At 35.8% G+C, this 21,148-nt stretch overlaps 2 protein-coding genes and 1 long non-coding RNA gene across 3 annotated transcripts in view; 2 read left to right on the top strand and 1 right to left on the bottom strand.

The window, feature by feature from the left end:
• Window positions 1-538: 538 nt before the first annotated feature.
• Window positions 539-14,456, top strand: alad (aminolevulinate dehydratase). The gene is made up of 12 exons (XM_016286627.1): window positions 539-724; window positions 5,051-5,173; window positions 5,649-5,699; window positions 7,038-7,134; window positions 10,352-10,487; window positions 11,230-11,313; window positions 11,427-11,515; window positions 11,604-11,659; window positions 11,798-11,885; window positions 12,149-12,235; window positions 13,697-13,826; window positions 14,009-14,456. Exons 2-12 carry the CDS (start codon window positions 5,055-5,057, stop codon window positions 14,065-14,067), a joined length of 996 nt encoding a protein of 331 aa, XP_016142113.1. The 5' UTR covers window positions 539-724; window positions 5,051-5,054; the 3' UTR covers window positions 14,068-14,456.
• A 1,072-nt stretch (window positions 14,457-15,528) lies between these two features.
• On the bottom strand, window positions 15,529-16,771 carry LOC107595989 (uncharacterized). Its single transcript, XR_001610325.1, has 3 exons — window positions 16,670-16,771; window positions 15,782-15,862; window positions 15,529-15,692 (listed from the first exon to the last, which is right to left on the bottom strand). It is a non-coding gene; the product is annotated as an uncharacterized lncRNA (long non-coding RNA).
• Window positions 16,772-16,813: 42 nt separating this feature from the next.
• Window positions 16,814-21,148, top strand: part of fbxw5 (F-box and WD repeat domain containing 5) — a 15,175-nt gene continuing 10,840 nt past the window's right edge. The window contains exon 1 of the mRNA XM_016286590.1: window positions 16,814-16,957. The gene's annotated coding sequence lies outside the window, so the exon portion shown is untranslated. The remainder of the gene's footprint in view (window positions 16,958-21,148) is intronic.

Below are 21,148 nucleotides of genomic sequence, written 5' to 3'. Positions count from 1 at the left end.
TGGAAGAAACAGAAAGGAAGAAGTAATGATTTCTAGATTAAGGATGGGACACACAGGACTAAATTCAACACTTGCATTAATGGGGAAGCATGAAAATGGTATGTGTGATGAATGTGGTGTTTTTGAAACAGTAGAGCATGTGCTATTTAAATGTAGTAAATATGAAGATCGGCGTAACAGTCTTTTGAGCAATATAAGGAACAGACCAGTGAGTGTCGTGGAGCTTCTGGGAAAGGGTTTGAGTGACAGTCAGATGTTTAAGGTGGTTTTAACATTTTTAGAGCTCACAGGACTAGACCACAGGATTTAGTGTTTGAGGATGAAGAGGATCATGATGCTTCTGCCCATCTCGGAGGTTGAGGAGCACAGTGTAGAAGCTGGAGGAGCTGAACATGCTTGGGCTCTGATCCTCTGGGGTGGGTGGGGCATTACCCTTTTTTTTTTTTCCCCTTCAGTACAGATTCATCACCCATGTGCGCAAGATATGCAGTAGGTGGCGGTAATACTCCTAAGGAGTGAACGGCCATTGAACAAAAAAGAAGACGAAGAAGAAGAAGAGCCACCAAGCGCCTCCTGGAGGAAATACAAGTTTCGTCGAAGACAGCTTGCAACATTTTCCTCTGGATGAATGAAATGTACGTGCGTTTGAGGTTCGAGGAGCCACACTTTAGTTAGCAAGATCTCGGTCATTTACGGTTTCCCATTAGCGGTGACTAAGCACGAAGTAAGTTCTTCTCAGTTGTATAATTTCACATGCTGTCTGTCATCTATGAAATGCTTGAGTTATTATGCCTTTTACAAGCTTCAGGTTTCTGTAACATTTACATTATGCAGTGTTAAGGACGATCACTATTAGCTCAGTCGTTCTTGAGAAGTGGGACAAAACAGGGTGCAAAATTGAAAAAAAATAAAACCTTGTACTCAGAAAAATGAAACTACATTTATGTATCTTATATGTACTAAGCTACTGAGCTATGCTTTGATACAACCTCCCAACTTTTCTCTTTTTTAACAAAATGTGATTTTTTTAGCTTGGACTGTGTAATATAATTTCAGCTTTATCTTTAACAGCATTCGAGACGTTTTTAACATTTCAAAAAACACATTCTGGTTAGCAGACAGATTACACTTTCACATGTGACCAATAATTCCCCAACAAATATGAAATATCATAATGAAATATTATCAAAATATTCAACCTGACGGAGGTGACAGAACTGACGGTGGTGATGAAAACCTGAATTTGTAATAATTGTAACTATCAAATACATTGAATCAGTCAATTACTGTATTAAAACAAACACAACAATCAGTGAGTATGTTATTGTTTATAAAGCTTTTATTCAAGAGTCACATTTAAGTATTTTGATATATCATTGGAACACAAAATCTTATGGTGGTGACATCTGACGGTGTTGACAAATTTGACAATTCTTTCACAAAACCAGTGGAGTTCATGTAGTAGCCATTTTCTTTTTTTCTGTTGGTGCTAGATGCTAATGGAACCTGCTTCAGGAGAATACAATTATCTAAATATTTCAAATAATTTCCTCAGAAATTGGAAGATGGTGTTGACATATCATGGCTGTGACACAGGAAATATTAACATTAGGATTTAAAATATTCTAAAACTAAAACTTAGCAGAGCCTGTCTGACACTGCTGTACTCTGCAGAGGTGAACTGTGGCAAGGGGGTCCTTTAGAGTGACAGCTGGCCCTGATATTCCCTGGTTTTATTACATTTTATTGAATGTCTGACGGTGTTGACAAAAAGTGGAGACGCAACTTTAAAATCTTATGAAACATGCATGTGTCATTAAAAAACAACATGGCTTTGATAGGAGATATTATTAAGTGTTGCTTTTGATAAAACATGCTCTTTTTCATCATTAAAAAAAACATTTTTATCCATTTTATTGCATATGAATGATTGAACCCTTCTCTGTGGACACACTGTTTTAGATGTAGTGAGAGGACATTAAGAAACACAGATTTGGTATAATAATGAGAAAATTTAATTGAAGGTGATAATTGTTAAATACATTCTATTATTAATCCCTCATGACATTTAAAATTGAAAATATTTGTATTTTTTAAAGCTAATAGCAGTTACACTTGCTGGACCTGTTTTGTCCCACGTCTCAAGAATGACTGAGTTAAGAGAAACCGGTCAACAAATGTTTCGTATTAGTATTGTTAGAGATGTTAGACCAAGAGTGTAATGGAAGTACTGCTCCTTAAAGTTTTAAAACTTTAAAGTTTTAAAACTGTTTCATGATTATTAGCATTTCAGCACTTATGGGAAATTAGTCATGAGTTGACCTATTGAAATATGCATGCTTATTAAGGTCTCCTGCTTAACCATTATTTTACAATGTTTAATTTACATAAATCCATTATTAGTGTACTTTTACACTCACTGGTGTCAGATTGGTGCTACGAAGTTTACATTCAAACTCCAAAACACTTAAAAGTATACCGTACTGTACATATCATTTTTGTTTGAGTAGGTAATTGATTGACCGTATATACTTTTTATGTGCAAAAGAAGATTTTCCTTGATTTAAATATGGTTTCTTAAACAGACAAATGAATGTTTCTTGTTTGCAAAGAGAGAATTTCTGCATGTTTGCGTCTGTTGTATGGCTAGAACACGAATCATTTAAAAAAAAAAAGAGTTTTTAATTGATTTTTCCAAATATTTATAGTTTATTGTCATTATCATTATTTTTTAATATTGTAAAAGTCTAAATAAAAATAATGATTTAATAATTTTAGGCTTTAATAATTATTATTTTATAATTATTTTTAAAAAGATGTCTAAATGTATTAAAATTATTCGTTTTACTTCCAGAAAATAAAATATTAAATATAGTGATATTTTATTTTGTGTATTTGTTGGGGTTTTTTAAGCAAGAGAAAAATCTACTCAGTTTCACATATGAGACCTGAAAACAAGCTTTATATTGCAGTTTTGCTTTTCAGGTGAATTTATTGTGTTTTAGGGATTTTTTTTTCTTCTGGGGCCATATGTATCAAGCTTCTCAAAGTGCCATTTTAGTCTTAAGTGCTGAGAGTTCATTAAAGGGATAGTTCACCCAAAAATGAAAATGTGATGTTTATCTGCTTACCTCCTGGGCATCCAAGATGTAGGTGACTTTGTTTCTTCAGTAGAACACAAACTGAGATTTTTAACTCAAACCGTTGCAGTCTGTCAGTCATATAATGGAAGTGACTGCGAATCACGGCTTTGAGAGTTATAAAACATACACAAACAAAATCAAATTAAGCCCTTTGGCTCGTGATGATACATTGATGTGTAAAGACACGAAACAATCGGTCTGTGCAAGAAACTGAACAGTATTTATATCATTTTTTACCTCTGATTTTCACCGCAATGTCTGAACTGTCCTGAGCGCCTTCTCGTCATCGTCGTCTTCTTCAGCAGGCGTGTGAGGCGTCGTCGTCGTCTTCTTGCTTTACGGCGGATCTCAGACGTGTAAGTGCATTACTGCCACCTATCTCTCAAATGGACCATTGACACTCCTAATTGAGATTGTAGATAGAGAGTCAGTGGTCCATTTGAGAGATAGGTGGCGGTAATGCACTTATACGTCTGCGATCCGCCGTAAAGCAAGAAGAAGAAGCACAGGCTGAAGAAGAAGACGCGAAGGCGCTCAGGACAGTTCAGACATTGCGGTGAAAATCAGAGGTAAAAATTGATATAAATACTGTTCAGTTTCTTGCACAGACCAATCGTTTTGTGTCTTTTCACATCAATGTATCATCACGAGCCGCAGGGTTTAATTTGGTTTTGTTTGTGTATGTTTTATGACTCTCAAAGCCGTGATTCCCATCCACTGACATTATAGGACTGACAGACTGCAACGGTTTGAGTTAAAAATCTTCGTTTGTGTTCTACTGAAGAAACAAAGTCACCTACATCTTGGATACCCTGGGGGTAAGCAGATAAACATCAAATAAAAAATTTTGGGTGAACTATCCCTTTAAATTTACTCCTACTTTCAAACTTAAGTATAAAAGCAAGTTATCAAATTTCTTATAGCTAAGAATCACTCTTACTCTCCCAGTTATTTAAGACAGCTTGAGAGGTCTCTCAAGTTGTTAGGAGTTGCCAGTAGGGGCTTGTGATGCTGCTGAGGAGACAGAGACGTGCGCAAATCTTTCAGGAGAGGAAAAATGTTCTTGAAATGTGTGACGACGAGCAGTTAATAAGTTACATTTCCTCAGTTATTCAAACAGAAACGAGCAAAGAATATTTACATTACCAAAAAACATCATAACTGACTTCAGTCTAGCGCGAGTATAATGCTCTTTAAAAACACTCCCGTTATAATCAGTGAAGCTACCTACACTGTATCAATAAATCTCTTACCCCTTATTTACACTGCACCCGTCTGCGTCTATATTTTTGACGGATAATAATAATAATAATCATGCTGTCGTCAAAGAAATCGGCAAAAGGCGATATCTCTGACTATCGTCTACCAGCACAACCCTAAATTGAAGGTTGTGATGACGATTCGTTTCCTTTCCATAATGTATTCTCTTAAAAATTATTTATTGTCAAATGTGTGTTGAATGCAAACTCCTATTAGGAATTTAATTCACACATTCAATGTGAATTTATCTGAGAATATTCTTAAATAAGGAAATCTATTCAGTGATTGGTCCATGCGTATTTCGTCATCCAAAATCCCGTTTGTGGCACAGCAAAGTGTCGTGAATCAACTCTAAGACTGACACTTAAGATTTAGCCCTACACTTCGCTTAAATTACCAGTGAGATGCTTGATAACTAACTTTTAAGCGCAGCTTTGAGACAATAATTTTTTTACACTTAAGTCAATTCTTAGCAGCGTTCTTGAGAGTGATTCTCAGAGGCTTGATAAATACAGGCCTTGGTAAATAAGACTGGGAAAGAAACTGATTAATATATTTTTTTTCTGTAGCGTATGTAGCTATGATTCATAATTCTGCAGTTACGTAGATTGTGTCAGTAAGTGTTTGTCTTCCATTTGAATCTACAGGACAATGACACAGCCGACAGACTCTGTTCTACACAGCGGTTACTTTCACCCCACTCTCCGATACTGGCAGACCTGTGCTTCAGACCTTAGACCAGATAACCTAATTTATCCTGTCTTCATTACGTAATGTCTTCTCTCTCTCTCTCTCTCTCTATATATATATATATATTTTTTTTTTTTTGGATGATGGTATATACAGGGGCATCTCAATAAATTAGAATGTCGTGGAAAAGTTCATTTATTTCAGTAATTCAACTCAAATTGTGAAACTCGTGTATTAAATAAATTCAATGCACACAAACTGAAGTAGTTTAAGTCTTTGGTTCTTTTAATTGTGATGATTTTGGCTCACATTTAACAAAAACCCACCAATCCACTATCTCAACAAATTAGAATACTTCATAAGTTCATAAAAAAAACATTTTTAGTGAATTGTTGACCCAGCATAGATTCTCTATGGAAATTAACTTTACCACGACATTCTAATTTATTGAGATGCACCTGTAGGTTCAGGAGTTATGTTATTGTTTAAAGTTTCTATTTGTCAGTTTGTATGTTTGAATTATTATGTCTCTCTCTCGCTAACTGATTTTAACAGTGACAGTCCTGATGCAGTGGAACCAATTGCAAGTCTACCTGGTCAAGCAAGGTATCCTTTACTGTCAACAAACATATTCTCTCATCTTAGACGTTTTTAGTTTACAGTGTTCCTGTTTTTTGTCCATTCAGTCTAATTGAGTACTACTACTTCTGTAATTATCTGTTACCATAGTTACAATTCTTTAATGGAGTTTAATATGTATAAGACTTGACTGTTATGATCTGTTTAAATCATTTAATTGGCACTGTACAAAATAATGTTTTTTTTTGTTGTTGTTTTTTTTAACAAAGTATCAAGAGGTCTTTAACCTTTAGAAAGTGTTGTTTGTCCAGCTCAGGACATCAAACTCTATTATAAAAATTTGGCACATAGTGGGAATACTGTTTAAAAAACACATTAAATAAACCTAGGAATTAAATAAATATACAAATTAGGTTAAAGGCTCTAATAAAATTAAAATGTACCAGAATTTTAACTTAAATTAAGCTGTCACTCGATAGGGGGTAGCTAGTTTGGGACCAGAGGTTGATTTGTAGTTATTGATAAACTTATGTTTTATATACAGTACAATTTATATCCCATTAATTAATTCATATGTTAATTTAATAATTTATTTTTCAGTTATCTTAATTTTGATGTTTTGAATAAGGTTTGCACTACAAACAGTAAGAGACTATAGGGAAGACTATGGACAATATGTGAACATTTTTTTTAATATTCAAGATGTGTGTGATTGATATAACAAAGATGGGAGTATGCATGTCAAGTTTGGGCTGGTGGTCTGAGATAAGATTCAGGCAGGGTGGAGCTGGAGCTAGCCAACAAAGCACAGAGATAAACCAAGGATCCGTTTATTCTGGGTAGTTTAGTCCCCTTTGCATTGCATTAGTGGTCAGTGTGAGGTCTGGTTATTTTGTCATGTACTGTAATATAGATTGTGAAATACTATCATTACTGCATACTTTTTTCAAACGTACTACTATGTGAAACAATGCACATTATGCAGCAATTACCATTTAGTAATAAACAACAATATGCATTAAAATGTGTTTTAAAAAATGTATTAACTATTGGCAGTCTGATCAAATAATTTGCTAAATTGTGACTTGCATCAAAGACCATGCATACAAAAATGGTTAATCCATATTACTGTGAATAGGAAAAACTGCAACGCCCCAATATGGCAGCTCTAATAAAGGATGTCCCATTTTCTATCTAAGTCATCATGTCATCGCAGCTGCTATTAGAAGAAAATGGGTAATATCCTGAAATTTGTGCTTATGCAAATAGCCCTGGTGTATCATATATAGAAAAAAGGAATGGCAATGTTTTGTTAAGATGTCTTAGTCAAGATATGACGTATGATGTTTTTTGTGTCTATTTCAGATATGGTGTTAATAAGATAGAGGGTTTACTTCGTCCCCTTGTGGATAAAGGCCTGAAGTGTGTGCTGATTTTTGGAGTTCCTGCAAAAGTTGCGAAGGTCGGTGAGAAGTTAAATGATTTCAAAATATTGCTGTCAATAATTTAAGTCATAGTATGTAATGAAGATGTGATTAAATCATCAAAATAGATCATCAAATAGACATTATAAAAAGTATCTTTAGAAATAAATATTTTATTTGATTCAATATAGAATTTATTACTTACATTTTAGACTACAATGCCCATGATTTTTTTTATTTTGTTCAGAAGCTGCATCTGACTCAGTATTTAGATATAGTTACAGACCGTAAATTACAGCATAGCTGTAGCATGAATGCATTTACACTGCAATTACAATTTCATAAATAATGTAGTGAGATTAGTGGGGTTTAAATGGGTATTGAAGGCATAGTTCATCCAAAAATGTAATTCTGTTGGCATTTACTCTTGTCTTTTCAGACCTGTATAACTTTCTTCTGTGGACCATAAAAGATTATTTGAGAAATGTCTCAGTATTTTTTATTTATTTTTTTCATACAATGAAAGTCCATGGTAACCAAAACAATTTGGCAACCAACATTCTTCAAAATATCTTCACATTTATAACTGGCATGCATTTCGCTGTGATTAATGGTTCTGCACAGATTTTGCTTATGTCAAACGCGGGTACAGCACACTTATATATTTTCCATAGTGAAATACAGCATGCATTTGAGGGATGCTGTGATGCTTTTAACTCAATGAGAGTGAAATAGTGTCTTCCTCTCCACTCCGCAGCATTTTTCAAAACTGGTGAGAACTAACACCCTTTGAATGTATTAATAATTTTAATAGGGATGCACCGATACCACTTTTATTTTTTTCAGAACGAGACCGATACTTTTATTTTTGGTACTCGCCGATACCTGTGTTTTTTTTTACAGCATTTGAATTTTTTTTTAAGTATTGGGTACAGAAACAAAATAATAATAATAGTATGAATCATGTTAGTTGTCTTCATTTAGCAAACAGATATTTCCTTCAGTTATTTATACCTGTTAAAATGTATTGTAGAAGCTTTTGTTACTTTCACTGTTCATTTTAATGGTGCATTAGAGCAGCTCAATACTGTAATCATAAGTTTTCCTGAAATAATGCAGGGAACCAATCGTTATACATTATACGAGTATGCTCGTACAATTTTGGTGATGTAATTTGCGTCAGACGAACTGTATGCGGACCCTCGTGTAGGAGTAAAAAGGATACTTTGGCCTTTAAAGCAAGCTAAACATGCGCAGCGCGCACACGTTTGTATTAGTGCAGAATGAGAGAGACACTTATAGCCTAGCGCATTTCACACAGTCTGCTAATTTCATTTTTGCTTTAAATAAAGTTGTGTAAGCTTGACGTTTAAAATAAATGTTGTTTATAATGATTGCCCCTATCATTTTTGTTTGTTTTATATTTACGATTTAGTTTTAATCCAAATGCATGGAGCGAACAGCAATCAAGATCATGCAACAGAAGTGCACTCTCTCTCTCTCTCTCTCTCTCTCTCTCTCTCTCTCTCTCTCTCTCTCTCTCTCTCTCTCTCTCCTTACCGTCAAATAACTTTAGTAACTTGTGCATTGCTTTACGTACTTGCTTTTAACATATCCGACCAAACTTCAGACTTTCCAGTGATGTCTGTGAGATATTCACTCGACAAGCTCGCACATCTGTGCCGCCGCGCGCTCAATCCACTCAGCGCGCTTTGGTTATCAGCTCGCGCACATCCACTATACAGGTGTAAATATTGAATGTTTAACATTATATTAATTACTTAGTGTCTCACAGAAGTGAGTACACCCCTCACATTTTTGTAAATATTTTATTATATCTTTTCATGTGACAACACTGAAGAAAAGACACTTTGCTACAATGTAAAGTAGTGAGTGTACAACTTGTATAACAGTGTAAATTTGCTGTCCCCTCAAAATAACTCAACACACAGCCATTAATGTCTAAACCGCTGGCCACAAAAGTAAGTACACCCCTAAGTGAAAATGTCTGAATTGGCCCCAAAGTGTCAATATTTTGAGTGGCCACCATTATTTTTCAGCACTGCCTTAACCCTCTTGGGCATGGAGTTCACCAGAGCTTCACAGGTTGCCACTGGAGTCCTCTTCCACTCCTCCATGACGACATCACAGAGCTGGTGGCTGTTAGAAACCTTGAGATGCTCAATAGGGTTTAGGTCTGGACACATGCTTGGCCAATCCATCACCTTTACCCTCAGCTTCTTTAGCAAGGCAGCGGTCATCTTGGACAGCCCCAGACCATGACACTCCCACCACCATGCTTGACTGTAGGCAAGACACACTTGTCTTTGTACTCCTCACCTGGTTGCCGCCACACACGCTTGACACAATCTGAACCAAATAAGTTTATCTTGGTCTCATCAGAACACAGGACTTACTACTTACTACTTAAGATGGCGGCGCGTTCACAGCTGCGCTCCCGACAGAAAGGTGTTTTCGTGTTTTTTGTCTTGTGACAACAATCTCTCTCTGAATGTGGAGAAGACGAAGGAGATTGTTGTTGACTTCGGGAGAGTGCGCACTCAGCATGCTCCTCTATCCGACTGTGGAGAGGGTGAGCAGCACCAAGTTCCTGGATGTGCACCTCACAGAGGATCTCTCCTGGGCCTGCTCCCCATTCACACCTGAGACCTTGTAACACTGAGTCACATGACACCGGGGAGAGAAAATGGCTAATTGGGCCCAATTTGAACATTTTCACTTAGGGGTGTACTTACTTTTGTGGCCAGCGGTTTAGACATTAATAGCTGTGTGTTGTGTTATTTTGAGGGGACAGCAAATTTACACTGTTATACAAGCTGTACACTCACTACTTTACATTGTAGCAAAGTGTCATTTCTTCAGTGTTGTCACTTGAAAATATATAATAAAATATTTACAAAAATGTGAGGGGTGTACTCACTTCTGTGAGATACTGTACATGCACTTCATAGACATCCTTAATCTCTGTTGTTGGGGTTTCTTTTTCTGGACACAGCTCTATTCACACGTTGTGTGGTATCAGCTTTTGGTATCGGGGCATTTTTATGAGTACGAGTACAAGTACAGGAGCACAGTATCGGGCCCGATACCAGTATCGGTATCGGTGCATCCCTAAATTTTAATGTTATTTGTTCCATAACTAATTAAATGAATGAACTAAATCATTAAATTAGCACATTCAGTTGACAGCCTTGATTAAATGTTGTTTTCTTATCATCTTGTTTGTTTTCTCAGGATGAGAGAGGCTCTGGGGCAGACACAGATGACACACCTGCAGTGCTGGCTGTGAAGAAACTGAGGAGCACATTCCCTGATCTTGTGTTGGCCTGTGATGTGTGCCTTTGCCCCTACACCTCTCATGGCCACTGTGGTTAGTTTCAGTACTGGATCTGTTTACATAATTGTTTATTTTTTTTAAGTTTTTTATTTAAATTTCAGATACTGATAAACAAGTAATTATTTTCATATTATGGCTCACAACCAAAAAATTTATATTAAAATTCTGTTCTACTTTGTCACAGTTAATGAAAATTAAAACATTAAAAACTAAAACACATCAGGTGAATTTAGGCATAAAAACAATGTACAGTATGAAAAAATATATATATTAATTTTAAGATTTTCTAAAAATACATTTAAACTGTTATTAAATTATTATTAATTAAGGGAATGTTTGATCATGGCAAAGACAATCTAAATGTAAAAATAGGAGAAATTAACATTAATAATTTAAATATTCAATATCAACTGATAAAAAAAATCTTTAATATTGGCTGATAACAATATGCTACTGATATACGGTATTAAGCAGATCTAAACAAATAGTACTTCCGACAAAACACTTAAAATGTCCTTTCACATGAGATGAAGACTCCCTATAATCGTGGCTGCCATGTTGAGATCAAATGACCATCTGAACACTACTTTTACTGAACATTTTTAAGCATTACTTAAGCATGATGCTGCATCCATGCCGATAGGTGTCAGTATGAAGCCCAAGACCGCTGTTGTAACTACCAGTGAAAAGTGAAATAGCAAATGACACCTTTAAACATAAACAAATAATGAATAATTAGTGTATGAGTTGTGACTTTCTCTGTGGCACCTTTAAGGAATCCTGCGTGAAGATGGCAGCTTGGATAATGCTGCAAGCTGTTTGAGGTTGGCTGAAGTAGCTCTGGCTTATGCTCGAGCAGGTTTGTCCTAAATTCGATATATCTAGCCAATTACACATAGTATGTGCATTTTTGAATAATAGATCTACAGAAGCCATCTTTCTCACATTAGGTCACACTTTTTCTCCCCCCAGGCTGCCATATTATCGCTCCTTCAGATATGATGGATGGACGAATTGCAGCCATTAAGCAAGCACTAATCGCAAATGATTTTGGCAACAAGGTTGAGAGAAATCACACTTCTGGGAGCAAACAATAGAGTTAAATCAAATAACAGCAGAGACTGACTTAATCTCTTTTTTCTTTCTTAGGTGTCAGTGCTGAGCTACAGTGCTAAATTTGCCTCCTGCTACTATGGGCCATTCAGGTAGTGTACTTCTAATGATTCCCTTTTGAGTACAATAGTGGACCTTCTTAGTAGTTTTTATAAACTTACAGGTAATGAAAACACCAGGATGAGTTTATTCTTTGTAAACCAAATTTTCTCTTTACTTTACATTTGAAGAGATGCTGCTCAATCTAAACCTGCTTTTGGAGACAGACGATGTTATCAGCTTCCCCCGGGTGCCCGAGGACTAGCACTGCGGGCCTGTGTAAGAGAATATCACTGAAACAAAATCGACAAACACCGTTTTCTTTCCAGTGTTAACACATTTCCTTTGAAACATGATCTTGTTGAAAGGTCCCTTTAAACATGTAATCTGAACTACTATAATAGTACTGATGTAGCAATCTAGGACCCTACATTTTGACTGCAGAAATGGGCACTTTTGACTAGACCTGTGGCATTTTTTCTATTGTATGGGATGCTCCAAGTGAAGTATTAGAATATATGCTTTTGATTCTTTGCTGGTAGGACCGGGATGTGAAAGAAGGTGCTGACATGCTGATGGTGAAACCTGGATTACCATACCTCGATATTGTGAGAGAGGTTAAGAATAAGGTAATAACTTTTTTGCCACTTCATCATATATTCAGATATCATTTTCTTCATGCTCAGAAAGTCTTTGTAGAAAATGCATTGTAGAAATTTAAAGTAGTGCCAAAAAGTATTTGGACACTTTGGATATTCCACCCAAAAATAAAAATACTCTCATCATTTACTCACCATCATGCCAAGATGTAGATGAACACAAACAAAGATGTCAAAAACCACACAAAGCAAACAAGACTTCCACGTCACTCGTCTCATAAAGCTTCAGTAAGCATTTGTCACACTTCACAATGTGCTGATGTTTACATCAATCATGAACTCATAAGCCTGCGTATGAACGTTGACCTTAAGCAGTGCGATTTATAGTTAAAAGTGTTAAAAATATGAGTATCGTTTTGCTTTGGAAGACTAACTGATTCATCAACTGGGGTCACATGGATTATGGTCATGTTTGTTTTGTGTGGTTTTTGAATCATCATCTTTGGAGATCCCTTATACTGATTTTTTATTTTTGGTTGTAAAATGCATTCTTAAAAATGTGTGAGTGTCTGCACTCTGCAAGTCATCTCATCTGAATCAGGAGAGATATATGCACAGATCAAGCATGTTTTAAAAGCAAAAACGGTTCTAAACAAATATGTCTGAATTTTGATGTTAGAGGACAAAAGGGGATCAACGTTTTCACTGGAGGAAGTGTTATTAGCGTATTATGGACTAATGATCCATTTTTTTGTTACAAACATGCAGCTTTTCACTTTACAAGACATCAGTTGTTGGACTGGATTTGTGACAGTTAATCAGCTATTTGGATTCTCATTTCTCTAAATCTCTTCTGATGAAGAAACAAACATATTTAAATCTTTAATGGCCTGATGGGAATACATTTTCAGCAAATTTTCATTTTTGGCTAAACTATTTCTTTAAGAATTGAAGAAATTCAATTCATTTAAAATGCCAGGAAAGTATGTTGGAGAAGATTGGAACTGAACTCTTCCGAGCAGTAGCCCTCCAAAAGCAAAGTGTTTCAAAGCACCCCAAACAATTTGCAGCAAAATCTAAACGATGTAATTCATGATTTCTCTGGGCATTATGTGTCTTTCTTATGAGGAAAATGAGGGAGTTTATCTGCCCGCATTCCTTTAGGCCATAAAACCAGTGATATCAGCATTGGTTACCATGGAACCAGAGGCCTGTTCTGCCTTTCTGAGGTGTTAGGTGCATTTCGGGGGAAGTCATAAAACCAGTGATATCATGATTAGTTGTCATGGTGACCAAGGTGGGGGATGGTGTTCAGCAGAAATCCTGGCATCCAGTTTATTGAGTGAGGGGACTGTGACGATTTGTTAATCTAATGAATAATTGATTTGTTAAATCAAATAAAAATTAGTGTGTCAGATTGGTCGAGACGCTACAAGTGAGTCTAATGTTTCTGCTACTCTTAATATCTTTGTATTCTCTGATTCCCATCAGCACCCTACTCATCCGCTGGCAGTGTACAATGTATCAGGCGAGTTTGCCATGTTGTGGCATGGAGCTGAAGCTGGAGCTTTTGACCTGCGCACTGCAGTTATGGAGGCTATGACTGCCTTCCGTCGAGCAGGTGAGAAGGAGGACATGGAAGATAAAGTACATTTTTGTTCATCTGTTGAGGCCATGTTTTCCTAAATTGTATAAATATAAAGATTGTAGTGCTTTTGGGCAAGACCTTGGTGTCTTTTACATCTTCTTTTTTAATGCCTCAAAAATTGATGATATTTCATCACACTATTTTCTTTCTTTCAGGAGCTGACATCATTATCACCTATTACACTCCACAATTGCTCACATGGTTAACAGAGTAATTGGATAAAAGCAAATGTACTGTCTCACCCAGAGAGTGAAAATGGAATTAGAAATAAATCCAAGCAGATATTACTACAAAAATCAACAACTTTTTTTCCAGGATTTTTTTATTTGATTTATATATTTAGTTATAAACTAAATATTCAATCAACTTTAGTTTTTCTAGTTCTTAAATTTGGGCAAGCTTTAGTTTTTTTTTACAGATGTTAAATTGGTCATTTATTTCCTAAATGTGTTTGAGTACATCACAGATTTGTTGTCATTTTAATGTGCATCTATAACACTGAAGATAGACCTTAGGTTTGTAATTACAGCTGTTTCGTTTTCAAATTAATTAACATTTGACAGCGTGTTCCAGTTCCTGCCAATATCCAGCAACTTCGCACAGCCATTGAAGAGGAGTGGACCAACATTCCACAGGCCACAATCAACAACCCTATGCGCAGGAGATGTGTTGCACTGCGTGAGGCAAATGGTGGTCCCACCAGATACTGACTGGTTTTCGAACCCCCCAATACAGTAAAACTGCACATTTTAGAGTGGCCTTTTATTGTGGCCAGCCTAAGGCACACCTGTGCAATAATCATGCGGTCTAATCAGCATCTTGATATGCCACACCTGTGAGGTGGATGGATTGTCTCTACACAGGAGAAGTGCTCACTAACACAGATTTAGACAGATTTGTGAACAATATTTGAGAGAAATAGGCCTTTTGTGTACATAGAAAAAGTCTTAGATCTTTGAGTTCAGCTCATGAAAAATGGGGGCAAAAACAAAAGTGTTGCGTTTATAATTTTGTTCAGTATATGTTCTGTTGGCATCTCTATTTTAAGATTTACATGTAGTGCATCTGCAAAATGTTTGTTTATAACCAAAAAGATGGGAATAAAGCTAGAGTCATGGTAAACATTATTTGTTTATTATAGGTTCATGTGGGAACATTGTTTGTATGTCTCTTATTGACCACTCAGCTTTGTATTATGCTTTTTGTACTGAACAGGTGTCAGAAATGCCCGTCCCCTACATAGAGTTTACAGGCAATTCATCATTGATGTCAGTATATGATCAAGCGTAAGCGTTAGTTCTGGCAGGTCATGTTAATCAAGCTCGCATCAGCTGATCCCCATCTACCTGTAGGAATACGACACCTATCTAAGCATTCATATATAAGGTCCCTCAGTATTATCAGCAGTTTTCGCATTGCTCAATAGCTAATTACCCTCCTCCATCCCCAACTCCTCCTTTGTCAGTCAGGATTCAGCCTTCTGATTCTCCTTTGAATCAGACAAATTCTAAATGTGTACATTAAATTTTTGAACTTTAATGATATCTGCAATGCAATTATGTTGGTTCTGTTCTGTTTACCCTGGGGGGGGGGGTATCCTGCTCTCCCTGCTCTTATCCATGCTAGGTTGCATGGATGCGCAGGGAGTTCTTGCCCAGAACAGAACCATACCGCCAATCCAAACTAAATTGTCAGTCATCTTTGACGATAGTGGTCCTGACAGAACAAGCGTTTTAATTCCTAACAGAGTTTTAAAAAGTGCTGCTTATATAGGAACCACACTGAGTGAGGAAGGGTGACTTGGCAGAGGTGCCCTCGAAACTGACCAAACTTGCTGTCCTGCAGAAGAAAGAAGAATTTAAAAGTACCTAAAATCTTATCTGAATCCCTTTTAACTATTTTTAAAGTAATGTCCATATATTACTTACTGCTAGCATGTCACCCTGTGTTTGTGGCTCTTTTTGAGGATGTAATACATGAAGCTAACCTCTCAGCCAGACAAGAAAGCCCTGAGAGCACATAAATAATACTTCACATTGCGAAACACTTGAGCAACTGTGTGCTCGTACTAGCACTACTACATCTACATTTAATAGAGAAAGAAACACGGATAGAACTGTTGCATTAAAGTAAGAGTTCTAGATCTTTTAATCCTGACTACACTAAATAAATAAATAAACAAAAACTCGGTATGCACTGGTTTCCTGTTGGAATATTTTGGATGCAATCTTAAAAGGATATTATACAATCTAAAGGACGATACAATAAGTTATAGTGAGGTTCATTTAATAGAGAAAGAAACACGGATAGAACTGTTGCATTAAAGTAAGAGTTCTAGATCTTTTAATCCTGACTACACTAAATAAATAAACAAAAACTCGGTATGCACTGGTTTCCTGTTGGAATATTTTGGATGCAATCTTAAAAGGATATTATACAATCTAAAGGACGATACAATAAGTTATAGTGAGGTTTATATATATATATATATATATATCTGACATCTATTAGGACTTAAACAACCAAAAAGAATTACTGGGCTTAGGGCTTTTTTCCATTACCTTACAGATCCTGTTCATGTAAAGTGATATGACCAGTGTCAGTTTTCTTATCCATGTATGTTCTGACTGAGACATTAACATAAACGTTTAAATCAAAATCCAATAAAATTCTTAGTAGTTTGTTTACATATTCATTAAAGGCACACCTTAATTAGCATGCGTACATAATTTAATTCAAAATCAAAATTCTGTATTTAATAATTAAGCAGAAAAATAATTACACAGCTAAAGAGCTCATTTTAGGGTTAAACTTACCTCTCATAATCAGTCATAGTAACATAGCTGACTCGGTCTCATCCAAATGGATCCTCTAATAATCTACTGTACCTGAGACAGCCTACAAAACACCAGACGTAAACATCTTCTGTGATCGACTATGTTGACCTGGGCTATTCCAGCACGTATCGCATCGACGTTCGATTCATTTGGACTAGGGATTGTGCTACTGCTAGTCGTTTAAGCGGAGCTGAAACAAATCGAGCATGATATATTTTCCTTAGCTATAAACTTGCTACGTATTCCACAGGTTGTTGCCTTTGGCAGGTAATGTATAATTTAGTGAAACATTTATCTGAAATATACTTTAGCAAAGCTTCCCCATATTTGTTTATCCTGGGCTTTGGTAATGAGCTTAGCTTATGCTATTAGCTGCTTTAGCTACTAACAAAAAAATAACTGCTAGAAAATAGCATTTAATATATCTTATTTTACAAATCAGCTCTGATTTGGGCGTTCTAGGTTAGTCATAAAAATAATGATGATAAATAAGACCACATTGGTTTGTTTGGTAACCCCGAATTTCTGTATAACCGCATGCCTACAAAACAATTACAGAGTTATTTATTTATACCTAAGTTACATTTCATGATCAAACTTAACATTTGGATATTTAGTTTGATGTCTAAATTGACTAAATTATAAGTTTGAGCTTTAGTATGAATGCTGTTTTTTTCCCCCCTTAAAAATACTGACAAAACATTATAGATTTATGCCATCATATCAGCTATCTAAGGGTATGCACACCATGCTCATTTATTTTTATGTGTAAAGAAAGTATGCTGTATGTGCTGACAGCTCTTAGATTAATTGATTCAGATCAGTAAAAATCAATATACAGATTCCAAAGTGATGGCTTAAGATATTTTGTAAATATGATACTTTTCTAGTTTCCATTTACACTTTTTACATTTACTTTAAAAAATAAAATAAAAAAACTCTAAAAATAAACATCTGGGTGGAGAAGGAGAGATTGTATTACTCATAATTTACAGCTGTCAGATCTTAAATTAGAATAGAGAAATGAGAGGGGTGAGCCACGCTTTTTACCCACTATAGTGGATGGACTTACAGGTAGGCCATTCTCGAAAGATAGGCTTCCAAAGTCAACCATTAAATGCCACCATTTGGTGGATTTATTTTTAAATATTCACCTAAAACAACATTGTACTGCTGTCTTCAGTAGGAAACAATAGTGATCAATAGGTAAAGTAACTTGTTTAATAAATTGTTTAATTAGTAAACGTTTTTATGTAACAGACAATCTTTCACAAGTGAGAAAAATGCACTAGCATTTATTGCTAACACCTAAAATACTGTTAGACATAACCCAAAACAAATATGTACATTTGTGACTATTTAGATGTATTCATCAGGTCACTTGTGTTGGTAGTATTTTAGTAATTAGTCGTTTTCAGTTGCAAATGCAACCGCTGTATTGGTATTGTTATTTAACTTGGTTTAACCATGATGACCATCTTTGTGTCATGGTGCACAATAAATTTGGGTTAAACAGTTCTTCATGAAAACATCAGTATCTCATCTCACAACTCCTAGCTCCTAGCTCATTGATCTCTATAGGAAACGTGGACATATATAAACATTTTGAGCATTCTTGTTTCTTAGAACAACAGTCCAAATGTAATGATCAAGATTGCTCACAGCTCCACTGGGAAGGGTTCAGATTTGTCCAAAATAATAGTTAAACATAATTGCATTTCAATTATTTTAAGTAAACTATGCAAATCCTGCATTATGTTTTTAATTGTTGTAGCCTAATGATTATGTAGTTATGTAAGAAACTGCTTCTGTATAAGGCATGTTCACTCTTGTAGTTCGGTAAGGCATGTTCACTCTTGTAGTTCGGGTTCGTTTTGCATTCATACTTACATTTTTTTAAACTGACAGAACCGAAAGATACAAAACAAAAGGCATAAGGATAAGGCCACAGCCTGATTGGACAGCTTTGATGACATATCTTGTGACAGAACTTACCAAACATCCAAAACCATGCTGAGTGCTACTGGGATAATTTGCTTATTGTATGTGTACATAAGGCAGCATTTTTACCAGGAATTCCTCTGATGCACACACAAAAATCTGCTGCAAGGAGACGGCATTTCTGACACCTGTATTGAAATGTAACACATTTTTGTTAATTTAGACTTCTTTAGTCTGTTACTTTCATATTTCAGTCGAACTGCACCAGTGTTCATTTCGAAGTGGACTGAGACCGATTGTGGGCCTTGATCCATTTATTTGGTGAATGAACCGCACTTACAGAGCAATCACACCAGAGTACGTTTCAACCAAACCAAACCTGCCAAGTGTAAACAAACCCTCAGTTATTTATTCTCTTAAAAAAACGAATTCTAAACATTTGCCAAACTAAGTGAATAAGACAAGATGTCTCGACCTGTGTTTCCCAACCGGGGTGCCGTGTAAAAAAATAAATTTTTAAATTGCTAAAATGTTCAAAAAAATCATCTATTATATAATATCCATTTCTGATGTCGCCAATAATTAGAGATGCACCGAAATTTCGGCTGCCGAAAATTAGTTCACCGCTCAGGTTTCACTTTCACGTGGTGTGACACACTGCGTATTATCCCACTCTATGCGTGTGCACTCCGCTCGTATACCGTTCATGCTAATTGGAACAGCAAAGTCCACTCAGAAATTGAGCCGACAGGAAACATTGATGTAGTACAGTATTGTTTCTGTCTGCAATAGCCCTGCTGTGTTGTAACATGGTGTGGTATATGGACAACTCTGGTAACGCTGCCCTCTCATTCATTGATCTGCTAACCACTATATTATGCTCCCGTGTTCTGATAATAACATCTTTCTAGGACTAAACATTATTTGGATAATTGGTAAAAAAAACAAATGTTAAATATCTTAACCCTACTGTTAGACCTACCTGGAAAACTAAAAAGCAATTTATTTAATTTGAAGGCCTGTTGTTATTTTTCATTTGTGCTATCATTATTAATTTCTTTATTTGTTCTTATTTTATTACTGACTGCTTACTTGTCATTTTTTATTCAATTCAAAGTTTGAAATCAAGCTATCTCGTGCTACTGCACCAAAATTTTACTGCACTGTAAAATTAAAAACAACACAGAGTGAGCAATAATGTGTGAGATAGCTAGTTATAATGGTAATTAAATAATGTTTACATGTGTATAAAAGCCTACATTAAAATCTGTCATATAAATTGGTCTCTTCATTAGAAATTAGCCTACTGATTGCCACCATTGATGGACACAATTTTTTTATAATATTAAAAATATCTGTATGACATTATATTCTGCAGTTCTTCCCTGTTGTACCGAATATCTATACTTTTCAAATTATCATATCGAAGTTAGAAATTCAAATATTGTGACAAAATTAATTCTGTAGGGTGCCACAAGTTTGTTAAAATTTCCAAAGGGTGCCGTGACTAAAAAAAAGGTTGGGAAACACTGGTCTAGAGGCATGTGTCCAGGAAACACTTGAATCTGCAAAAGCCAGTTTGGCAGGATCAGAGGATTTAAACATTTGTTTTTATCTAAGATATCTAGTTTTCATAAAGCACAAACAGGCTTATGCAGTGCATTGTTGCTGTGGTATATATTTTTTTTATAGTGCCTTTCCAAAACCCAAGGTTGCATTACAAAAGTTAGAAAAAAAATTGACACATAACAAAGTACAATTCACAGACCAAATCTTAAAAAAATTAAGCACAAACAGGCTTATGCAGTGCATTGTTGCTGTGGTATATATTTTTTTATAGTGCCTTTCCAAAACCCAAGGTTGCATTACAAAAGTTAGAAAAAAAATTGACACATAACAAAGTACAATTCACAGACCAAATCTTAAAAAAATGTAAAACCAGGTGAGAGAGTAAATTAAGTTCACAGTGCTTAATTGATGTTTGCCAGGTTTCTGTGAGCAACAGCACAGTTATCATCAGAGAAAAGGTCCCGGAGAAACGTTCTTTTACAAATTAATAAATTAATGTTAAAGGGACAGTTCACCCAAAAATGAAAATTTGATGTTTATCTGCTTACTCCCAGGTCATCCAAGATGTAGGTGACTTTGTTTCTTCAGTAGAACACAAACTGAGATTTTTAACTCAAACCGTTGCAATCTGTCAGTCCTATAATGGAAGTGACTGGGAATCACGGCTTTGAGAGTCATAAAACATACACAAACAAAACCAAATTAAACCCTGTGGCTCGTGATGATACATTAATGTGAAAAGACACAAAACGATCGGTCTGTGCAAGAAACTGAACAGTATTTATATTGTTTTTTACCTCTGATTTTCACTGCAATGTCTGAACTGTCCTGAGCGCCTTCGCGTCGTCGTCTTCAGCCTTCGCGTGAGGCGTCCGTCTTCTTGCTTTACGGCGGATCGCAGACATATAAGTGCATTACCGCCACCTATCTCTCAAATGGACCATTGAC

The sequence above is a fragment of the Sinocyclocheilus grahami genome, unplaced genomic scaffold, assembly GCF_001515645.1.
Source record: "Sinocyclocheilus grahami isolate Dianchi unplaced genomic scaffold, SAMN03320097.WGS_v1.1 scaffold212.1, whole genome shotgun sequence".
Lineage (NCBI taxonomy): Eukaryota > Metazoa > Chordata > Actinopteri > Cypriniformes > Cyprinidae > Sinocyclocheilus > Sinocyclocheilus grahami.
This window is presented reverse-complemented; position numbering and strand designations above follow the sequence as displayed.